The sequence below is a fragment of the Mytilus galloprovincialis genome, chromosome 1 (genome assembly GCF_965363235.1).
Source record: "Mytilus galloprovincialis chromosome 1, xbMytGall1.hap1.1, whole genome shotgun sequence".
Taxonomy (NCBI): Eukaryota; Metazoa; Mollusca; class Bivalvia; order Mytilida; family Mytilidae; genus Mytilus; species Mytilus galloprovincialis.
This window is the reverse complement of record NC_134838.1, coordinates 11,756,832-11,780,129: the sequence shown is the minus strand read 5'-3', so window position 1 is coordinate 11,780,129 and position 23,298 is coordinate 11,756,832. Positions and strand designations below refer to the sequence as shown.

Below are 23,298 nucleotides of genomic sequence, written 5' to 3'. Positions count from 1 at the left end.
CAAAGCTCTGTATTGAAGACCCCATTTTAACCTATAATGGTTAAATTTCAGAAATTGTGACTTGAATTGGCACTCATACCACATCTTCTTATATCTATGATATCTATCACTCTATGCAAAAGCTTCATATATCACTTTCATCTTGAACTCATAGTTTATCAAATCCTCATTCATTTTCTACCACAAATTAGCTGTGTACAACTGCACTTATCAATACCAAAGTCATTTACACAAACTTTGAAAACTTTGACCAATACCAGCTGTAGCAAACTTCATCAATATATCTGCATTGTCAAAGAATGTACTTTTTTAATGACCTATAAATGTAGATGTGGCATGAAATCACATTTGATTTGCCAGAGAATAATTCAAATGAAATATTGAAGTATTGTTTGTCATCAATGACTGCCTTAGTAGCATCAGTACAAATAATTTATTGATTGTGATTGGTTGTTGACAACAGCACCATCATTTTCTGAGTCAAATATAATTTTTCAGATAAGAAAGTGATTATGTGTTCTATGAGACTGTTATATAAGTGTGAGGTTTAGCTAGCTTTAAAACCAGGTTTAATCTTCGTTTCTCAACAGAAGGAAATGCTTGTATCAAGTCAGATATATGACAGTTGTTTTCCATTTGTTTGATGTGTTTGAGCTTCCGATTTTGCTATTTGGTTAGGGACTTCTGCTTTGAATTTTACAAAAATAAGATGTGGTTTGACTGCCAATGACACAATTCTCCACAAGATACCAAATAACAATCCCATTAACAACTCTAGGTCACCATACAGCCTTCAACAATATAGTATAATCTAGTTGATTATACCAGTTAAGTAGCCATTCCAATTATCCAGCTGTACTTTTGCCATTTGATAAGGTACTTTCTGTTTTGAATTTTCCTTCGAGTTCAGTGTTTTTATTATTTTACTTTTAACATGTAGTACAGTTAATAAACAGTTTTTTATCATGTAACCTAAATCATGGTACCAGTTTAAGTAACCATTTCAATTATCCATATGTACTTTTGGTAAATCTTGATATGAAAACCATGACTCAACATTAACCCTACCTGTAGATGATAATGATGAGGATCTCATTCCAGGATCTTTGTGTAATATTATACCAGGTAGTGTAAATATAGATACAGCTGAAATAAATATCATTATAGTTAATACCCCATATCATTACATCATTTACTTTGTATCTTATAGAATATTATCAGATTTCAAGCATTTTTCTAGCAGAGAAATTGAAATTTCAAAATATGGTTTCTGAGTTTCCTTTAAAATTAAATACTATAATATTTGGTGTTTACATATTGAATAAGTTGAATACTTCCTTTTTTTTTTGTCAAAATGAGAACATCCTCCCTCAATTATTTATTCAAAGTAATTCATTTATCTTTTTAAATGTTTCAAGTGTATGGTCATGCATCCTCCAATATTTCAAGGATTTTTTTTTTTATAAATGGCCTACTTCACTCATTTGAATAAGTTTAATACTTCCTTTTTCATCAGATTGGGGAAATCCTCCCTTAGCTGTATATTTAAAGTAATTCAACTATCTTTTTAAATGTTTTCAAGAGTATCATTATGTATCCTTTCAATTTTCAACAACAATTTTACAAATGACCTTTTTCACTCTTCTTACATAGCTTATACATATTTCCACTGAGAAATGAGTGCAACAATCACTTTGATACTATAAAATCAGTTATATTTAAGTTATTTTCAAATTTGAATGCTTTTTCTCTTTTTTACAATATTTTTTTCCCACCCAAAAGTTAAACCACTCCAAGGTCATCTGCCCTTTTTGGATCACATCTGAAGTACATATTTGATTTGCTATATTTGTATGAGTAATGACAAAAGGTTTCTATATTACTTATAACTAAAACAGATATTTTCACAATATACACATAGATCCATTCATTGTTAAATGTATATTACCTACATGTATTTGGATATTTGCCAGCGAGACTCAATACCATTCTCAAACAGAAAATTTCTCAGTAAACCTATCATGAGATATTTATAAGTGTTAACATGAACTTACTGTCTGGTAACCTATGTACACTTGGTCCCAAACTGTTGAAGAAAGGATATTTCATAGCCTCTGCAGCTGAGCACCTTTTGTTAGCTGTATACTGTAAAATAGAAAAGTTTTAAGTTGTGACAAAAATAACTTTTAACAGATAAACGCATTCATGTGTATATTCCAAGTTAGGAACCTCGTTACTAGTTTTCTTTATTTTTCAATGATAATTTTTTACCTTGAGACTTTGGTGTTTGTGGAAGATCTTTTATAGTTTCTGTTAAATCTATTAGCAACATCTCTAAATAAGTCACCATTCAGAGCTACAAATGTAGACTTGTTATATGGACACAACTTGGTGAACCATTATTTAATACCTGAAATCATTTTTTTTAATTTTTAAATCTGATTGCAGTCATATTAATGTATACCCCTCATCTTCATTGTATATCAGAGATTCTGCCATTCCTTTCTTATCATTTTATAATATTGGAATATTAACTTTATTTCAAAGATGGCATAATTATTTGGTTGATGGCTGTTGAAGATTTTTGTCACATATGAACATGGATATGTTCTACTTGTCAAAGCCTCAATCCAATCTTCTTAACCAAAATTGGGACAATAATGAGTATGACCTGTCAATTATTTTGTCTGCACCATATGCAACATAAAGGGTACTACTAGCAAACCAGGAACTGCATATACTTTCAGAGTACCTGAGTTCAACTCCAGTTTTTGGTAGCTTTAGAGTTGCTAAATCTTGAGTGTATTGTTTGGTTGATTGCATTTTGAGTGTTCCAGGTTTTTTCCCCACAGAGACTGAAAGCTCCATTAAGCTTGGGATTTTAACTTAATGTTTCAATGAAAAAAGGGCAATGACAACACTACTTATGAATAACATATATGAATAATGTTATATATATGGTCATAATGGAGATAGTTACTGGTACAACAGTGGATTCTTCAGAAATGCAATATACGTTTACACATAAATTTGATATCCAGGTTGATTCCTTGGAATTTTGCATTTTAATAAAATAGTTAAAGCTTCCTTGCCTCCTCTTCTATGTAAACAACTTACCAGTAAATGTTTTGATAACAAATCTAAACCGTCTCCATCTAATCTGTAATATAAAACAGCAAATACTTTTAATATAACATATCATAGGTTTTAATTATCAATTAAATATTTCATTAAGTCAGGAACAAAAAAGACACACTATGTATCCCTGCCACTAAGAGGCAGGCAGCATATAAGTTAAACTGAACTAATTTAATGTAACATAAAATGGTAAATATATATTTTCATGCAATAAAATTAATAAACTTTTGAGGTCTGTCATTACATGTATTACTCTTTATATCTTTATATCATTGTTTCTGAAATTTGAATACCATCAGTAGTTCTTCATAATTATATTTTAAAAATATGAATATCATGGGTAATTCTTTGAAATAACATTTTTAAAATATGATCAACATGAGTAATTTTTTTATATTATAAAGTTATGAAATACAATATGAAATGATGTATTAGATTCAATGTTATTATGAAATGTACCTGTATTATATGTCATAATTATGTAGACTAAAATGACATGCTAGACTTTTTAAAGCTAAGTAACTAAAACTTGCTATGAAAATGTATTAAGCCTGATTCTTTAGTGAGAAGTCTAAACTTACCTTGGTGCTACGTTAATAAGTGGTTCTGGCTTATAGAAAGGAAAGTTATAAGACAAATAGTCCTCATTTTTACTAAGTCCTGGGAACTGAGTTTCATTTGGTGTTCCTAGAATTTTAAATATGTAATGAAGTTCATCTTCTACTGTTGACCCTGGGAACAATGGACGACCACATGCCATCTCATAAAATATACAACCAACTCCCCTGTAAAAGTATATAGATAAAGTTTGACTTTTTTATAACAGCTGGCTAATGACATACTTTCATAAATATACATAATAAATACAATTAAAGGTCAATGTCGAAAAATATCAACTTTTTTTCAATCTCAGGAAAGGCAAAGTTTATTGAGCTATTCAACAGTTTCCTGCCAAATACAAAAAAAAGTCAGAATTTTTTCTGACATTGACCTTCTATTGTTTTTATACTGCAACTAAAAACAAAATCAGTTATAGATATTAAAATGTTGACACAAAATTAAAAACTTTTCCCCATCCTTAAAAGAATACACTTTATCCCTATTTGGAAATCTGTCCTGCTTGATCCGAGAATCTGTCCCCCTTGAACTTTTGACATCATACAGCAAATCACTTTTCCATTATGGCATCAGATATTTTCTATAATGACATTTTACGGGAACTTTTGTGATGTCCAGTAATGGCAGACAAATAGCCATAAGGTGTATCACCAAATTGTGAAGAAAAGTGATGTGACATGGTATTGACATTGCCTGAAATAATCCTTTGTATAGATATAGTATATATTCTACAGTAATTCAATCTGTACACTCTCAGCACCTTCCTTATCCAAACTAAGTCTTTATTTTTGAAGGAGTTTTTGTCTGAAAAAAATTTCCACTTAATTAGGCTATACAGTCGATTCCACTTAATTGCATACCGCTTAATAGCATAATTCGGTTAATTGTATAGTTTTCTCCTGCACAAAACCATTTCCCATTCATGTAATGTTAAATTGTCTGGTTATATGCATAGCTCTACAAGTGGCCTTTCGGTTTATTGCATAGAAAATTATTGCCGTCTAGATATGCTTAGATAAAACTGACGAGATTTCTGACCGGAAATGGCAATTTGGTAAGTATAATTTTCTTGAATGCATTCTTATTTTCGTTATTATTTCATATTTACTTTTTTGTTATCTAAATAAAGTTTTAAAACAGTTTCTTTCGTGTTTATATTATGAATTTGATTTAAAAATAAACCTTGATGTCTGCACAGGTAAAGTTTCCCATGTTATATTTTAAGCCTCGAGGTCATAAACATGTCAAACAGATATTGTTGTAAAAACACTGACCATTCTATCTCAAAGGGTGTTAAAAATTGATTGGATTTAAACAATTGTTCATAGATTACATTTGGAGTTAATTTTAAAAACAATAGCTCCTGCTAATTATCGATCATAACTCTATTAATTGGGCTTGGGGTGATCTGTATTAATGTTAAATATTATAGGGCATTTTTAAATGGTTAAAGAATTTTATGCATCAATCATTTATTTTTAATGTTTTATGAAAAGAGCATTTACTTTTAATTATTATATTTTCTCACTTTCAACACTTGTTTCCAGCAAATAACCCGTACAGGGCCCCATTACTGCTTTGCAGATACGAAACTAACGAGGTGTTTCTTCACTGTCCAACTGCATATCAAAGGCAATTCATTACACATCTATTGTTAAAATAATTATAAACTGTGAAGTATTGTTTAAAAGTTTATTTTAATCAAAGCATAACAATGTACATTGTACATATGGGTCATAGAAACAAATCTATTTTTAGAACAGTTTATTTTCGTATCCCAGGTAAAGGAAAGTCGGAACGCAAATAAACTAAACTAAAACAAAATGTGTTTATAATCTTTATTTAAAGAAACAAAATAAAATAACACATATGACACTAGACAGATAATTTTTATTAGAATAAATCAACATTCATTGTTGTATATGGATTACAGATGTTCATCTTTCTTCATGGATTTCTTTTACTGATCTGTTCTATTGATGTTATTTGACTCTGTCATTTGGCATTTCGGATATAAGCATACTCCGCTTTATTGCATAATTTTGTCTGACAAATAGGCTATGCAAATAACCGGAATCTACTGTATATATAAAACTTACCACATATCTATAGGAGTAGAATACTCTGTGGAACCTAGTAATACATCTGGTGGTCGGTACCTAAAATAACAACTTCATTATAAACATTGTTCATACCCTGGCAGTAAATTATCTCCCTTTATTCATGTTGAATATGTTTTTTCCTGCTTTTTTTCCAGGGAAGCTAATTTGGTACTCTGACGAAAGGCTTTGATTTTTAGTATGAAGACATGCCATATGTATAATTTAGTAATACAATTTGTTTGAAATGCCTCAAACTTATATTTTTTCCCTCCTATTTATAGAGACTGTCTGCTTTTTACAGACAAAATCATTTCTGGTTGTTTTTGTAGAATTTATAATTTAACCACATTTATGTCTGTATCTCTTATCATTGATATACATGTCTTTGTTATAAGAATAACTTTGAAATATGAAGTAGTAGAAATAGTAGTGCCTTTTTAGTGTGAATTGAATGAGATTTTAGCAGAAAATAATGTTTATAACTTAATATAGATCAAAAGAAGGGATTTATAATGCAAAATCTCTATATGCATTTGACAAATCTCACAGAAAAAGGAATAATGCTTTAATTGCTGTTCTTCATCTTAAAGCACATTTTAAAAGGCCTTAAACATACGAAAAGCTCACACCTAACTGAAAGTGGATTGAAAAATCTAGTATAGTTGAAGATAAAATTGAGAATGGAAATGGGGAATGTGTCAAAGAGACAACAACCCGACCAAATAAAAAACAACAGCAGAGGGTCACCAACAGGTCTTCAATGTAGAGAGAAAATAATGTTTATAACTCTTAATATGTCATAATAATGTAGACTATGAATTCTTTACTTCTTCCTTTTTTTTCAGTAAGTTTTTCTATGTTGGTGATAACTGTATGGTGTTTTTTTACTATGATGGTTACAAGGCAGATATGATTGTCTAATTGGCAATAACACCACATCTCTTAATTTCATAGATATGTTTAAATAATCGTTACAACTCACCATAATGTGACCACTTCATTGGAATATGTTTTAGTAGGTATTGACTTGGCACGGGCTAATCCTGAAATATAAATAGATAAAATATTCAAAATCAATTTAACAACATATACTGCTCAGTACATACTGAATATATACTAAAATTGAATCTGATTTACTTATGTCAAAACTTCCTATTTCTATTTAAACAAATCTTGAATGTGTTATAATTTTTTAGTCCAACACAAGTTTTTACATTGTTTACAAAATATGAAATTATGAATATATATATATTGTTTTCTTACAAATATTACGATAGTGTAACTGGTTGTCATTCATTAGAGGCAAATAATAATAAGTTATTGTGGAGTAAAACATATTTATCATTTTGACTTCTATAAGACCTTAATTCATGTACTGTGTACTCTTCGGTAAAAACTTTTGTATTCCTATCCAAAATGGTCATCAGTAGTTCCAAATGTTTGATAAATTATTATGAATGTATGCTACAAATAATTTTTTTTTATACTATTACCCCCTAAGACATTTACATTTTATTTCTGCTGAAGGGTTGTGTGTGTTGCGTTGACTTTACTCTGATTTACCCTATTCCTCTATTAAGGTATGTTTACCATATTCCTCTATTAAGGTATGTTCATTGCACAATTTTAAATATAACCTGTGCTTACATTCAAATTTACTGTGGATTCCTTTGGATTTTTTAGGTATTTTTTTTTATGGATTTTGTGGGTATACACAAACCACAAAACTACTTGTTAAGTAAAGTACCAATTTTCTTTAAGCTTGTTAATTTAATTTCCACAAAAAGAAACATCTTTTCCTCAATCCACAAAAATAAATGAATGCATGCTATATTTCAGAATGACTGAAGTCAAATAAATGTATGTGTCTTATTGCTATAAAGCTACCACAAGGACTATAACAACCTGCAGTGTAAAGGAACCCACATGTCAACTGCAGTGTCTACTGCAATATATATAACAACATTATAATGTTAACCTTCACACACTGGAAACGCAACAAAATATTTGGTGCTACAATAATACTTACCAAAATCTGCTAATTTAAGTTCTCCTCTTTCATTAATTAGAAGATTTTGTGGTTTAAGATCTCTATGTAGCACTTGTTTTTTATGGCAATAGGCAAGGCCTCGTAGTAATTGGAATAAAAACAACTGAAATAAAGAGCAATAAATAATCAATATAAAACAAACATTTTTAGTATATATACTACATGTAGTATTGAAAGAAAAAAAACACATTTTCTATACATTTTTCCAAACTAGAGCATCTTTTCCATGCAATTTTCACTACATATAACTGCCTTCTGTTTTACAGTATATGGTAAATAGAGTAGATATAGTTTTGTTTTGACCAAGGCATTTCATAAATCAAAGTGTTTGCATGTTTTATATGCCATACTGTCTGGTTCCTTCTGATCTTATCAAAACATGCATCTTAAAGATACCAGAGGAACCAACAAAAAAAAATTATGTTTAAAATGTTATATTTTTCATAGTAAAGATGATGGCTATTTTGTTTTGTTTTGTTTTGGGTGTTTCTTTTTGTTTTGTTTTGTTTTGTTTTGTTTTACTTAATGTGTTCTTTCTACTTTCTTACCTTAACATTATTCATACTCATTATATTACCGCAGTCATCCATATACTGTTTGAGATCACGATCCTACAAATACAATAGATATGGAATAGAGGTCAAAATGTTAAGAAAAAATAGATAACATCAATACATACTTCTTTATTTATTTAGTACCATGTTAGGATTTTTACCTAAAACATATAAATTCAGTTCTTTGAAAATACTATTTGAATTTGAAATATATTCAGAATATTTGACAAAAAGAGTATGAAAGTAGAGATCACAAAAAATTCTTAAGAGGTATTGTTTCATAACACAGCTGATATTGTAAGACCACTTTGAATAGAAAGTCACATTTCTTGTTGGTTTAGGTTGACATCTGATGTAAAAAATCACCATGAATGAATCAATTTAGCTGAAGTTGGTGTCACTGTCGTATTTATGTGTATTATTAAATGGTTGATAGGTTATTCATCAGTTAATTTATTTCATTTTCATCATTCCATGACGGTGACATTCGTATGAACTTTTTTTTTGGCATGTTCACAAAAAAAGAAATGCGAACTTCAACATCAATTGAACTTACCAAATATTCAAAGACTAGAGTGAGAGACTTTTCTGTATGAATGATGTCATGGAGGGTGACTATATTTGCATGCTTCAGATCCCTGAGTAATGAGACTGAAAAGACAACAAATAAATGATACACAAAATTTGTAATAAATTAACAAAACTCTCTTTCTAATGACCCACTTTAATCGAATAATTAAAAGAACCATAGTGAGTAATAATCACCATGCTATGAAAATGTCCCTTTTGTTCACACACTCCATTTCTAGTACTTATGGACTTGATTTCCAAGTTTATATTGATCTATTTTGAATGACCTTTACCTTGGATGTAGTAATCTAAAGTTCAATCAAGATCTTCCTCATTCCATATCATATATGTGATCATATTTCCTAGTAAAGTTTCAATCGGATATATAAAGTGTTTGACTAATAATAGGGACACCAAGATGTCACTGATAAACTGATTGGAAAAAAACCCCATCAGGTACCCAATTACTTCATAGTAACTTATTATACAGAATGCTATTCTAGGAGGACAAAAGAACAAGAATGGCTACAATAAGCAAATCCCTTTTATAAGATCAAAATCAAATTATGTGGATTGATGAAAATTTACATGTTCGTGGATATTAGATTTTGTGGTTTTGCCAAAATCTGCATATTACCTTATCGAAAATTCTTGAAAACAAAATTTTGCGGTTCACCTGTAACCCTGAAATCCATGAAAATTAGTATCTATTGAATAAAAACCAATCCACATTAACCTTTTATCATCTTAAACAATTGTTCTTGGTTACTGGCTACCTGAATAAACGTTGGACCCTTTATGTATTACAAATTAATACAAAAACAATTCCCCATAAAAAGAAAGATTTGGTTACAAATTAGTCAATGAAAACTGTCTACAGTGGATTCATTTAATTTCATGGGTAACAATTTTCAGGGATTAAGGATAACTTGCATATTCATGGATATTTAATTGCATGGTTTTGCCAAAGTCTGCATACAAGTCTATAGGAAATTTGGTATTTGTACCCACGAAATCTAGGAAACTTGGTTTCCAAGGAATAATAATGAATCCCCAGTAGTCCCTCTTTGAGTTTCATCTCCCTTATATCTGCCTTTTACTATTGGTTTTTTAATGCCAAAATACCTTGCCGTACCAAGATATTACTTTTAAACTGAGATCAATATTTTACCTTCTCTAATGGCTGTACATGGTGCTCCTTCTTCATGTTCTAGTCGTATTTCTTTCAGAGCTACAAGATTGTCTGTTAGTCGACTTTTACCCTTGAACACTGTAGCATATGTTCCCTGGAAATAAAATTTCTTAGTTTCATCATTTGATTTTTATAACCGTTTTCTTTTATCAAAGGAACTTGATTTGTACAGTTCTATAAAGAGGATATGTTATCTACTCTAATATAAAGACATTAACAATTGTTTTAACTTTCTGCACTTTCATATTTTACATCTATTGATGTACGGGTGTTACCATGTAATATATATAACTGCTTAATTCAGTTTGTAACAGAAATAAGTGAAAACAAATTAACCTGTATTAAATTAACAATTTATAGATTTTGATTGCTTTTCTTTATTCTTTTTTATTATCTTATACATTGACTTAGAGAGTTAGCAAAGGTACCAGTTTCATTCCATGATGTATCATTTCAACTGATCTAACCCTAAGGTCTCGACTCTAATTTAGGCTTTAAGCATTCTGGGTAATGTTTTCAAAAGCATACACCAAAATAGTCTGATTGGCTAACAAAGTCCTCAATAATGGAAATTCAACCAATGGCTTGACATTATTGTCCCTTTGAAGTACAAACAATTAAATTACCCATAGTCCTATAGATTATAAAAAGGCTAACTATATTTTTTTTATAATTATATGCATAAAGGTTAACCAGAACAAAGGAGTGACATAAATGATTTATTTGTTTACCAGTTTACAAAACAATTAATTATTAAAAGCAAGCCTCTAAAACAGTTTATACTTAGAAGGCCATGATTATAGTGTTCTCCTGTATCAGTTACAGCAATAGTTATTATCATTGTATAATCATCATCAATCCTTAACTAATCTTTACAACTCTGACTAGCTTTAGTTCTTATTTATTTCCCCAGTTATAACATCTGTCCAACAGCGAGAGATTTATCCCATACAAGAAACAAACAATTTAATTTACACAAAATTTTAAAAACAATTATTTTTCTGAACATGAAATATCTATATAACAGCTTAATAGTTAAACATGCTGATTCAAAAAAGATTTTGACCTTGTCATTACTTGTTTATTTCCTGTAAACAATGTAAACAAAAACTCAACGCTCCTCAATAGACCCTATATTTCCCTGTTGAAACTGAGCAGAAATTTTCCTTATCCAATGGCCATTATTTTTAAAGGGACATCAACAAAATCTAGGGATCCACATTGAAGGCCATACATTTACCTCTAAATTTTATACATAGTGACTTGGATGTAGGGTTGTCTCAAAGGCACTTATACCACATTTTCTTATTTATATTTAGAATATTTAGAACATAATCTTAAACAATTCCTAGCTTCACATTAGTGTTGAATTATTATCACCGAAACTCTACAGTACCCAACAGCAGACAAATTTGTAACAGCGTTTTTGTTTTTTTTTATATATAGGACAAGGTATTTTTCTTATAGGTACAAATAGTCTAGCAGCCTGTAATTCAGTGGTTGTTGTTTGTTTCTGTTTTGAATAATTTGTTTTTTGTACATTGTTTTGTACACAAATAAGGCCATTTGTTTTTCATTTGAATTGTTTTACATTTGTCATTTCAGGGCATGTTATAGCTGACTGTGCAGTATGTGCTTTGCTCATTGCTGAAGGCCATACAGTGACCTGTAGTTGTTAATTTATGTGTCATTTTGGGCTCTCATGAAAAGTTGTCTCATTGGAAATCTTACCACATCTTCTTTTTTATATGTAGGGAAATGTAATCAAAATTTTATTTTATTTGAATGTATTTCAATCATGTCTCTAACTGAAAACAATTAAGAATCTTCTGTAATCTCTGTATTTTCTCAGTTAAATCTACAGGATTACTATTGTTACCAGTCAGCAAGTGATTACCAAGAACTTGGTGATAACAAATGAGATTTCTGTATCATAAACATGTATTAATTTACAGTAACCATACCTCTCCTAATTTGTCTAATTTCGTGTAGGATTCTATCTTTCCAAATCCAATTTCAGACTGCAAATAGAAAACAGTTATATGGTCATGTTCATTTTCTTCACAAGAAATAACAACCGTTTTTTACATGTGATTCCTATAATTGCTTTTTTAGTGAAAAAGATGCACCAAAAAATAAATTGTGGAAAATGAGAACTTAAAGGAAGTCAATAATTATGCTCTATTTCAAATAAATAAAATAAATTATACAATAGGTTTGTTATGTAATGCAGATAGTGTTTGATAAAAGTCAATTATGCATGGGAGCAATGATCAATGTTAATTGGTGATTTACAAAACTAATGAAGCAAAAAATTACCTTCATTTCTCTAATGCATGAAAATAATTTTGAGATATTTCTTTGTAATTAGATTTTTGTTTTGTATCTTTAATCATTAACACTGTATTTTGTTTATTTGTTTTTCTAATTACAATTGTAATATCATCACTTCTGGTTTGTATGAGAGTTTGGATTGTTTACGATGAAGTTTTACAATTGTTTTTGGTTCTATATTTGCACATGTGTATGGGTCTAATTTTATACCATTATTTGTCTTTTTTAGGTTGTGTTATCCTAAATGTCATAAGTTGTTTCTGTTATCTTCCTAACATAGAAGTGTTATCAATTATCCCTAAGGATTGCATTTAGTATATAACACAGGAAAGAGTGCAAGAGCAGGATATTTGACACCTAAGGCCAATATTTTCTGTTTCTTGTAAGACTTTTGCAAGTCAGTAATGTTAAACACTGTTTGTACTTGTACAAAAGTGAATTGATTTAAAAAAAAAATCAGTTGTTGTTAACATTAGTACAAGCAAGGTTGATCTTGAATTCTCAATTATTTTTTTGGATCCACCACGTTTACATTGTGTAAACAGGTTTGTATAAAAAGGATATATTTAAGTCCACAATCATCAGTGTTCATGACAAAAATTTCACAGTAAAGTCAAGAAAATAAATATCTAAAATCATGTGACCAAAATAAATGACAATTGGAAAAGGAAACTACTTTTTCTAAGAGACTGAAATCAGTGGTGGATCCAGAAATTTTCATAAGGGGGGCCCACTGACGATTAAGAGGTGGCCCACTCCAGTCATGCTCCTATGATTCCCTATATAATCAATCAAATTTTCCCCACAAAAGGGGAGGGGAGTCACCCTAAGCCACCACCTAAATCCACATCTGATACTGACAACAGTGCACTGTTCAATATTTAGTGCTTTTCTATAAGACTATTACGACTGACTTGCACATTTTATACTATTGCCATGATAAATATTTGATACATTCACTAAAAGCATTTTCTACCGCCTGTCTTTAACTTGAATCATTTTAATATCTGAAACCCTTAAGCTATACAGATAAAAACTTCAATCTGTTTTTCGTTTAGCATCAAAACATAATAAATTTGTTAATCTTGTCTTATTTTAAAAACACCATCAAGCCATCAACAGAGTTTATCTCTCAAACTAACCACTTTAAAAGATAACCTCTGAATGGAGTTAAATTACTTGACTTCCTGTTTGCTTTGGTTCTGCCTTTCTACAAGTCTGTTCTCAATTATATAACAACACCACACATTTTATTATTTGGCAATCTTTCCTATAGATTTTAATTTAGCCTGTCCCAATTTTCTCCCATCTTCTACATAAAATGCGGTTATTTCAATCAATTTTGATGATGGTAATCATTTATAGACACCTATCAATGAACTGAACACAGGATTGACTGGGAGAGTTTATTTAACCACAGCTTTAATGAAAAGACATAACATTCATGACATTGGAAATGAATATAAAAATAAATCTTTGGGGAAATTTTGCATTCTTAGGTGGTCACATTTTTGATTGAACTTAACTAAATGAGTGCCTGATATAAAACTTTTTACAGTTGCCTCTGCCAAGTTCAATCAATATTGGCCAAGAATTTCAGAGATGAAAAAGTTATTTGATTCTAATGCATGCCAACCAAACAACATACTTATACAATTTGAATATATTTCACTTTGTACTTCAAGAAGAAAAGAAAATAAAAAATTACTTATTTTCATTTTACCAAATAGGTAAACCTTAAAGTTTACCTTCAATATATTATGGGTATTACCAGGGTTCTCGCTAAGGATTTTTGAAGGTGAGTCCAGGGACTCATCATTTTTAGGTATGATGAGTCCAACAGCAAGAAGAAAATATTTTATTGCAATATAAAGTAATATTTTAGTCTCCATTTCCTAACAGAGCAATGAAATGAAATCAAATTCAGATCACTTTTAAACTTTTGCTATAAAATGATGATATTTGTGTTGAACTGTGTTCAGTTTATACAAAATATTTCAATCTTGATGCATCTGTGGACTCACCAGTTTTGAAAATGGTGAGTCCAGACAGATTTAGATGAGTCCAGGACTCATGGACTCGTCTTAGTGAGAACCCTGGTATTACCAGTAGTCCCTACCATTGAGAATAGAAATGGGGAATGTATCTGAGTCAATAACCGACTAAAGAGCAGAAAACAGCAGAAGGCCACCAATAGGTCTTCAACACAGCGAGAAATCATGTTTGATTTAAAAGGACTATTTTATTGGCTATTAGATGTCAAGCAGTAAATTAAATGTATATTCAGGATGATGAAATGCTAATGTACTATGAATATACAACCTGTTTTATACTAGATCAACATTTCTAGACATATTTTTACAGTGCTAATTCACGAGGTCAGCAAGAAGACATTTCAGGGCCTTTTATAGCTGACTATGCAGTATGGGCTTGCTTATTGTTGAAGGCCATACAGTGACCTAATTTCTGTGTCATTTTGGTCATGCAGTATGGGCTTGCTCATTGTTGAAAGCCATAAAGTGACCTAATTTCTGTGTCATTTTGGTCATGCAGTATGGGCTTGCTCATTGTTGAAGGCCATACAGTGACCTAATTTCTGTGTCATGTTGGTCATGCAGTATGGGCTTGCTCATTGTTGAAGGCCATACAGTGACCTAATTTCTGTGTCATTTTGGTCATGCAGTATGGGCTTGCTCATTGTTGAAGGCCATACAGTGACCCAATTTCTGTGTCATGTTGGTCATGCAGTATGGGCTTGCTCATTGTTGAAGGCCATAAAGTGACCTAATTTCTGTGTCATTTTGGTCATGCAGTATGGGCTTGCTCATTGTTGAAGGCCATACAGTGACCTAATTTCTGTGTCATTTTGGTCATGCAGTATGGGCTTGCTCATTGTTGAAGGCCATACAGTGACCTAATTTCTGTGTCATTTTGGTCATGCAGTATGGGCTTGCTCATTGTTGAAGGCCATACAGTGACCTAATTTCTGTGTCATGTTGGTCATGCATTATTGGCTTGCTCATTGTTGAAGGCCATACAGTGACCTAATTTCTGTGTCATGTTGGTCATGCAGTATGGGCTTGCTCATTGTTGAAGGCCATACAGTAACCAGTTTTTACTCTTAATCCTATAAGTGCTGGTTGTTTAGTGGAGAAGAAGCCAATATTACTAATGTTATTGAATGAGAGGTTGCTTTGCAGAGAGGAAGTCAATACTAATGTTATTGAATGAATGGTTGCTTTGTGGAGAAGAAGTCAATACTAATGTTATTGAATGAATGGTTACTTTGTGGAGAAGAAGTCAATACTAATGTTATTGAATGAATGGTTGCTTTGTGGAGAAGAAGTCAATACTAATGTTATTGAATGAATGGTTGCTTTGTAGAGAAGAAGTCAATACTAATGTTATTGAATGAATGGTTGCTTTGTGAAGAAGAAGTCAATACTAATGTTATTGAATGAATGGTTGCTTTGTGGAGAAGAAGTCAATACTAATGTTATTGAATGAATGGTTGCTTTGCGGAGAAGAAGTCAATACTAATGTTATTGAATGAATGGTTGCTTTGTGGAGAAGAAGTCAATACTTATATTATTGAATAAGAGGTTGCTTTGTGGAGAAGAAGCCAATACTAATGTTATTGAATGAATGGTTGCTTTGTGGAGAAGAAGTCAATACTTATATTATTGAATAAGAGGTTGCTTTGTGGAGAAGAAGTCAATACTAATGTTATTGAATGAATGGTTGCTTTGTGGAGAAGAAGTCAATACTAATGTTATTGAATGAATGGTTGCTTTGCGGAGAAGAAGTCAATACTAATGTTATTGAATGAATGGTTGCTTTGTGGAGAAGAAGTCAATACTAATGTTATTGAATGAATGGTTGCTTTGCGGAGAAGAAGTCAATACTAATGTTATTGAATGAATGGATGCTTAGTAAATGAGATAATGAGGAAGTAAAAGTACATATCGCTTATAAACTAGTGGTCCATGAAATTGTTGTTGCATGTAAACATCCTCTTTGGAAATATTTTATATAATTGTAATTTTAACATTTTTGATTACTTCCCAACAGTTTAAAAATAAATAACAATTCAAGAATTACATAATCTAAATTTAAATAAATTGTTTATATAAATGATAACATGTGCAGCATCTTCCCGCATGCACTCATAAGCATCCTTTACCTTTCTGAATGTAAATAAAGCATCTTTAAGTCATGCCTTGATGGGATGGCCTTGAAAAAAGTAGGATCATGGTCTTCATAATTTTATTCTTATGATTCACAGACCTTCATGAGTGCAATTACACTAAAATCATCTTGACCAAATATAAAAAAAATAAAATATGGTTAGCTTTAAGGAAAAACTGCCATTGGAATTAAAATGTGTGTATTCAGAAGATTAAAGTGATATGTATGTGCCACACTTTACAGTTTGCCAATACCAAGCCTGTTACCAAAAAAAATCAACCTTTCATGTAGCTGTTAAAAAGAATATAACAAAAATTTCTCACAAGTAAATCAACATGAAGAACCTTAAAGCTTAGTAACTTTATATGTATGTGGCCAACAGGAAGTTGTTATGTGACGGACCTTTCAGTCGCACATATGAAATTTGGTACCAAATATCAAGTAACTATCATTTATAGTTTCTGGGAGAAATGCTACAGAAATGAGAAACAGACAGACAGAATGAAGGACATTCTTCTTCAAGGACAATCATATTATATATGGAGAATGTGTTAAAATGATAATAAAATACTGAACTTATAAATAGCCAAACAACAGATAAGTTTCATTGCACTTACAAATCAAAATGTCAAAAAGGATAACACCAATTTATTGGGCCTACAACTAATAGTTTTAGGTTTTCAAACTAGTTAAAAGACTAAATAGTAATGCTTACAAGAGACTTCCTCCTTGATCGTCGACTCAGCTGACCTTCAGGACTACTTAGGTTTGTTCTAGACCTATGGCTTGGTAGTCGCATATCAGCTGGAAGAGACAGGCGTTTGTTTGCCTCCTGAAACAAAATAAAAAAAGTTTTGAATTAGTTTAAACATATTTATTTATAATGGATAGGGAAACAAGTTTTGCAACTTATATTAATCCCTTTCCACTTTGTGCGAGTGCTGCCTTGTAGCGGCATTAGCCTACTCTTTTACGAAATCTACAAGGGTGTCTTTAACGTGCAAGAGATATGGCTCTCTCTTAACACGGGTCAGCCATTTATTGTCCCCTTCCAACGGACTATCATCGCAATCACAGTGTTGACTGACTAGTTATAATAGTAGTAGAACTACTAGACCACTTGGTCACCAAGACCCCACAGTACTGCTAAATCTGGTTATATTTTCCAATCCTATTATATTTTAACTACCTTTTCTGCAGTTCTTAAAATTATATTTGCATTTATCTCCAAAAAAAAAATAATACTGATACCATTTATCATAACTAAACCACTTTAGAGCTATATCTAATTAACTATCTAAGAAAAAATATATCTTGACACCTTCAGTACCCATTTGTTCAGGAAGGGCTGGCCAAATATTTGCACTACTGTACAGCATATGTCAAAGTAATGAGCCAGTTACTGAAGTAGAAATATATTTTACAATCTTATTAATAAATTATATCAAACGAAAAAAAATTAAACATTTCTAAACTATTGTTTGTCTGTTAGTGCTAAACATTGCTTTAGCAACCTTGGCTATATCATAGTTTTCCTCTTTTTTTGCTTGAGAAAATGGGGGTATCAAGAGAACCACTACCTTAGAGGTAGAGGAACGACCACTCTGTCATGGCAGCTCTTAACCACCAAAGAAACAGCAACATAAAATCACTTGTATGTAAGGTTGCTGGTTTGTTTTAGTATGCATTTTATATGTAAGAATACAGCTTTTTAATATGATCCCCTTTCATTCTTAAGTAGACAGATTTCTGACAGACTTCAGTTGATGGGCTATATAGCAAAAGTAACTGTGATATTTATGAGATTGGATGGTTTTAAAACCAAGTTCATGGCCTTAATATGGCACAGTATATTAGATATTTTGACATTTAAAGATATATGAAAACCTACACAAAAAAGTTCTGAATACTATCATCTTTAAATAACAGTAAAACTGCTTTATCATCTCCTCACAAAAACCACTGTACCATCAATAAATTCTGGATTTATAGATTTAAATTAAATCAAATTTGCATATACAACATGTACAAAATATCAATTACCTGGGCACACCTGCTTATAATATCAAACTTACAACTGAAGTGAGTGAATATGTCGTTCAAAAGTCTGAATTTGTACTTGACCAAAGTGTTGCACTTTTGTTTATACCACAGACCTTCTTCAATATACAACAGTCCATAACATGTCCGTTAATTGCCTTTCAAGATTAGATTCCTCTCTGATATAGACATGTTTTTATTTTATCAATATTTTCTGTTCAATATGGATTCTTCCTTAGGCACAAAGGCAAAAATAAGTGTTATAGAAATTTAAAAGACACAATCAAAACAACTTTTTTTTTACAAATTTGAAGATAATTAACCAATTACATCCACTTCTGAGAAAAAAATTATGTGAAATATGATTTTTTTTTTCAATGTTCATGGTGTTAAGCTGGAGGAAAAAATATTTCCCTGTTACTAAATGAATTTCTCATTTTAAAAATGCTCTTTTTTTTATTTCCATTTGCTTGTTGTTCAAGGTTTAACTGTACTAGAAACTATGGCCCAATAATTGATTGAATCCCTACCAGTTGACCCTTAATTGTAAATTCTAACAAAAGTTCTCTCCTCTGTTTGAATTCATCATCAAGTAGAATTTTATATGATTTTCCAAGAAGCAATATCCGCAATCTGAAGTTGAGACAAACAGCGTTAAAAGTATCTCAGAGGACACGATCAATACCTGGAGACCCTTTCCACATTTATAACTACATCATGTAATGACTTCAGTTCAAATAGAGAAACAATGAAAATGTTTAATTTAAAAAGCTCATACCTTGTAAACAAGTAAATATCTTTTGTCTTCTGGAATACTAAGGTCCCTAGGAGAACTCATTTTAATTTGTCTAACATTGGAAACTCCCATTGTATCACTTTAAAATGTTCCAAATTTTGGTAACTCACAATCTAACTAACGAACTTTAATCCTAGACAAATTTTATATTTTGTGGTATTAATAAATATGAATCTCTTCTTTATGTAACAATAACAATTAAAGCATCTGTGTTAAATTTATCTACGTTACATTTTTACAGTAAAGTTACAGCTGTAAATACTTTCAATTTAAAAGCAACATTTGAAGAAGGCCAGAGATACAAATTAACTTTTATTCTGATGCCAAACCAATTTACAATTATTTGCAAGAATATTTTGCCAAGGTTCAAACTATAAACAGTTACTGCAGATGATATACGAAATAACTAAAGTCAAATTTGTAAACAATCTACTTAAAATTCAATAAAATCTCTACTTTTATTTTGAGAATAGTTAAACAGCATAGGAGGATAGGTTTATTGAGTTTACTTCAGCAATATTCACTCCCAACAAATGTGTATTCAGCGTACTTAATGACCCTTATAATCATCAATAAGGTAACAATCAAGGGTTCAATAATTGGGACAAAGTTGGGACAAAATCAAAGACCCATGTGTTCCCCACCACCAATGGATTGATTGATTGTTCTTCGTTGAATGTCTAAATGCAAATATATATACTACATGTATAATGGATGTAAAGGCCTTGGGGAGAACACTGTGTGTTATTTTGAAAAGTATTACATGTATCAAAAGACAATCAACAAGAAAGGCTCTCAATCAGTAACAGTAACAATTTACCACGATTGACAAGCACTACCACCATTAAGTTATTGACAGTTATTTAGTCAAAGACTTCTATGAATTGATTATTTCAATCTAACCCCTAAGTGTGTCAATAACCAGGAAATTGGAATCATATTAACAATCATTTCTTGAAAAAGTGAGTTATTATGACAGAGTTGGTTTCATATTTCTTCACCCAGGCTTTTGAGATCTTTATCAACACAAAAAAGTTTTCTATTGAAAAAATTAGTAGTTGGACATGTACAATAAATCATTATAATTTGTGAAAGTCATTCTTCATATTCTTACAGTCTTCAAAATTTGTCACAATTAAATATGAATAATCTAAGGAAATGACTTTTTATGAACAGTTTTTCATATGAATTCAGTAAAAAAATTATAAAAATCAAACAAAACTTTTGAATTTTATAATTGCACAATACATTGTAATAAAAATGTACACAAAAATCTGGGCTGTGTAAAAGTGAAGGTCCTGATCCCGAAATACTGGGCTTAAAAACATTAAATCCTGAGGTCCTGAATTCAGAAAAAATTATATCTCGACATCCCGAAATTTGAAAAAGAAATCCTGGAATCCCGCGCTTAAAAACACCTGATCCTGACGTCCCGAAAAAGGTCCTGCCCCCTCAAATGTGTACTTAGGACAAGGACAATAACTAGCTAAGGTTATAATAACCCAACAAGACTTACATAAAGAAATATTTTTTAGCCCACATGATAGAAATTACTCTAAAAAAAACCCAACAGTTTCTATTTTTCATGTATAAATTAATCACCTTTACCTCTCATTATCAATCAAGTTAGACGGATAGAATCTATAATGGACAAGTCCCTTACATTAACTATCGCTTAACTTCTCACATTTTCACTAATTTTACAACTTTGAAACAAAGTCCAATCAATCCCCATCAAGGTTTCTATGACAACTGTGATGTAACACAACTTTGAAAATTGTTCTTCATTTAATAACTTTAGATAAAAAGATAGTCAGATATGTTGATCTAATTATTTATGCAAGAAAAGGGATTCGGCTGATTTGTGTTATACAATGTTTGTATGGAGGATTATAAAGATATAACATCAATATAGAGCAGAGATTCTGCAATCTTGCATCTAAAAATAATGAATGATTAACTAGTTCTTTGGCATGAAAACATCCATACTTTTCATATAGATGAAAATATTTTAAATCCTGGCACCTCTCATGCATTTTACAAAATGTTCACAGTAATGAAGTAGCCTTCAGTAAACCGATTGTACAATTTATAAAAATAGTGATTCACCTTAAAAATAGCTAAGCATTTATAAATTTGATATTTTACTTATTAGTGTATATCATGAAGTAGAGAATAATTCCTCCAATACCTGATCAAGAAAATTGACTTACTGGTTAAAACAGACTGTACTGCAGATTGTGAAATTCCTACTTTTCATATTGCCTTTCATCATGTTCATACGGCCTATTTACATTTGACCATGGATAAAAGAAAATTTTAATTGATTCAAAAAACCTTATGTTTTCATCAATACAGGGTTGCTCTTATACAGCAAAGTACTAAGGTTTTTTTAAGTCAGAAATTTTATTATAAAATTTAAATGACTATAAACAACTGATCCCTCAAGAACCAGTCCCCTAAAAATAATCTAACCAACAACAATGTATTTGGCAATTACAGTTAAATTTGGAGAAATTTGAAAACATTGCATTATTGTGTACATTATATAATTCTCATTATGAATTGGACATAATCCTTAAGTAATTTGCAAGCTGAAGGATAAGACAGTTGTTTGTTTTTCAGTTAATAGGAATATGAACTTAACTTTTATTCTAGGAAAGCACTGTGGAATCTTACTGCAGAAAACTATTCTTATAAACCTAATTTATTAGATAGAAGAAGAGTTCGTTGAGGAAATTACTTTTGAAATATTTCTCCAGGAATTAGTGAAGTCAGCTGGAAACAGGAATTCCAACTGAACAAGGAAGCAAAAGGAAACATCCAATCAACAGTTTCCAAATATGGCGAAAAATAACATTGTTTTTCATTGAATCTCAAAAAAGTGGTATTCTGCACTTTCTGTTTGTTTTAAACTTCGCAACAACAGGGCAGTCACATTACTGATTATTGAAACAATTTCCTATTGCTTCAAAATACAGCGGGTAATACTCCTAACTATATAGACAATGTGTTGTTTAAATCTGCAATATGATATTAGATCAGATTGTTTTACCTCTGTTTTAATTTTTATGAAAATTCCTGATCTTTTAATTCAGAAGCATCATGTGCTTTCATCAAGGCAAAAGTAAAAAAAAGCACCAATTATACATACATCAGGTAGTACCATTTTATAGGCATTGAAACAGAAAATACTATACTTGAAAGTGCAAAGAAAACTGTCAAAATAAACATGTCTTATTGTCTTTGTAGCAAATAAAGAGGCATTTTACAAAATGCCAAGGAAAGGCCCACAAAATGAGTCATTTTTGTAGTTTTCAAATTTCTAAAATAATTTTTAAGACCGTAAAAAAAAATGTATGAAAAAATTCAAAACTATAAACCTGCATGGTACTAACATATTAATGTTAGTCAGGGTTTTCTCTGTTGAATTGTTTCTTTATTATATTTTGTGTTACCAGAGCCTTTTATAGCTTTCTATAGGGTGTCGATTTTGCTCAATGTTGAAGGCTAACCAGTGACCTGTATTTTTTTACAATCCAGCCAATTGGTCTTTATGAATAGTTATTTTATTTGCTATCACGCCACATCTCTTAAGACAACTTCATATCATCCTTTAATTATTTTTTTAACTTTCTTTAGAAGACATCTGTACCGTAAGGTGACCTATAGCTAATAATTTCTGTGTCGTTTGGTCTCTTGTGGAGAGTTGATTC

General features: G+C 30.8%; 1 protein-coding gene across 3 annotated transcripts in view; it reads right to left on the bottom strand.

Moving 5' to 3' along the window:
- The window catches only part of LOC143065273 (cyclin-dependent kinase 17-like), a 56,693-nt gene that overhangs the window by 744 nt on the left and 32,651 nt on the right, over window positions 1–23,298 (bottom strand). For 2 of the 3 annotated variants that reach the window (XM_076238757.1, XM_076238748.1), the window contains 12 exons: window positions 17,462–17,578; window positions 12,189–12,245; window positions 10,204–10,318; window positions 9,019–9,113; window positions 8,457–8,519; window positions 7,888–8,011; window positions 6,841–6,901; window positions 5,856–5,915; window positions 3,720–3,923; window positions 3,118–3,160; window positions 2,055–2,145; window positions 1,069–1,146 (listed from right to left, as the gene is read on the bottom strand). In XM_076238757.1, the coding sequence (XP_076094872.1) occupies window positions 1,069–1,146; window positions 2,055–2,145; window positions 3,118–3,160; window positions 3,720–3,923; window positions 5,856–5,915; window positions 6,841–6,901; window positions 7,888–8,011; window positions 8,457–8,519; window positions 9,019–9,113; window positions 10,204–10,318; window positions 12,189–12,245; window positions 17,462–17,578 (1,108 nt within the window). Of the gene's footprint in view, window positions 1–1,068; window positions 1,147–2,054; window positions 2,146–3,117; window positions 3,161–3,719; window positions 3,924–5,855; window positions 5,916–6,840; window positions 6,902–7,887; window positions 8,012–8,456; window positions 8,520–9,018; window positions 9,114–10,203; window positions 10,319–12,188; window positions 12,246–17,461; window positions 17,579–19,564; window positions 19,702–23,298 lie in introns of those variants that run through there. The other variant, XM_076238766.1, reaches the window with a different exon arrangement.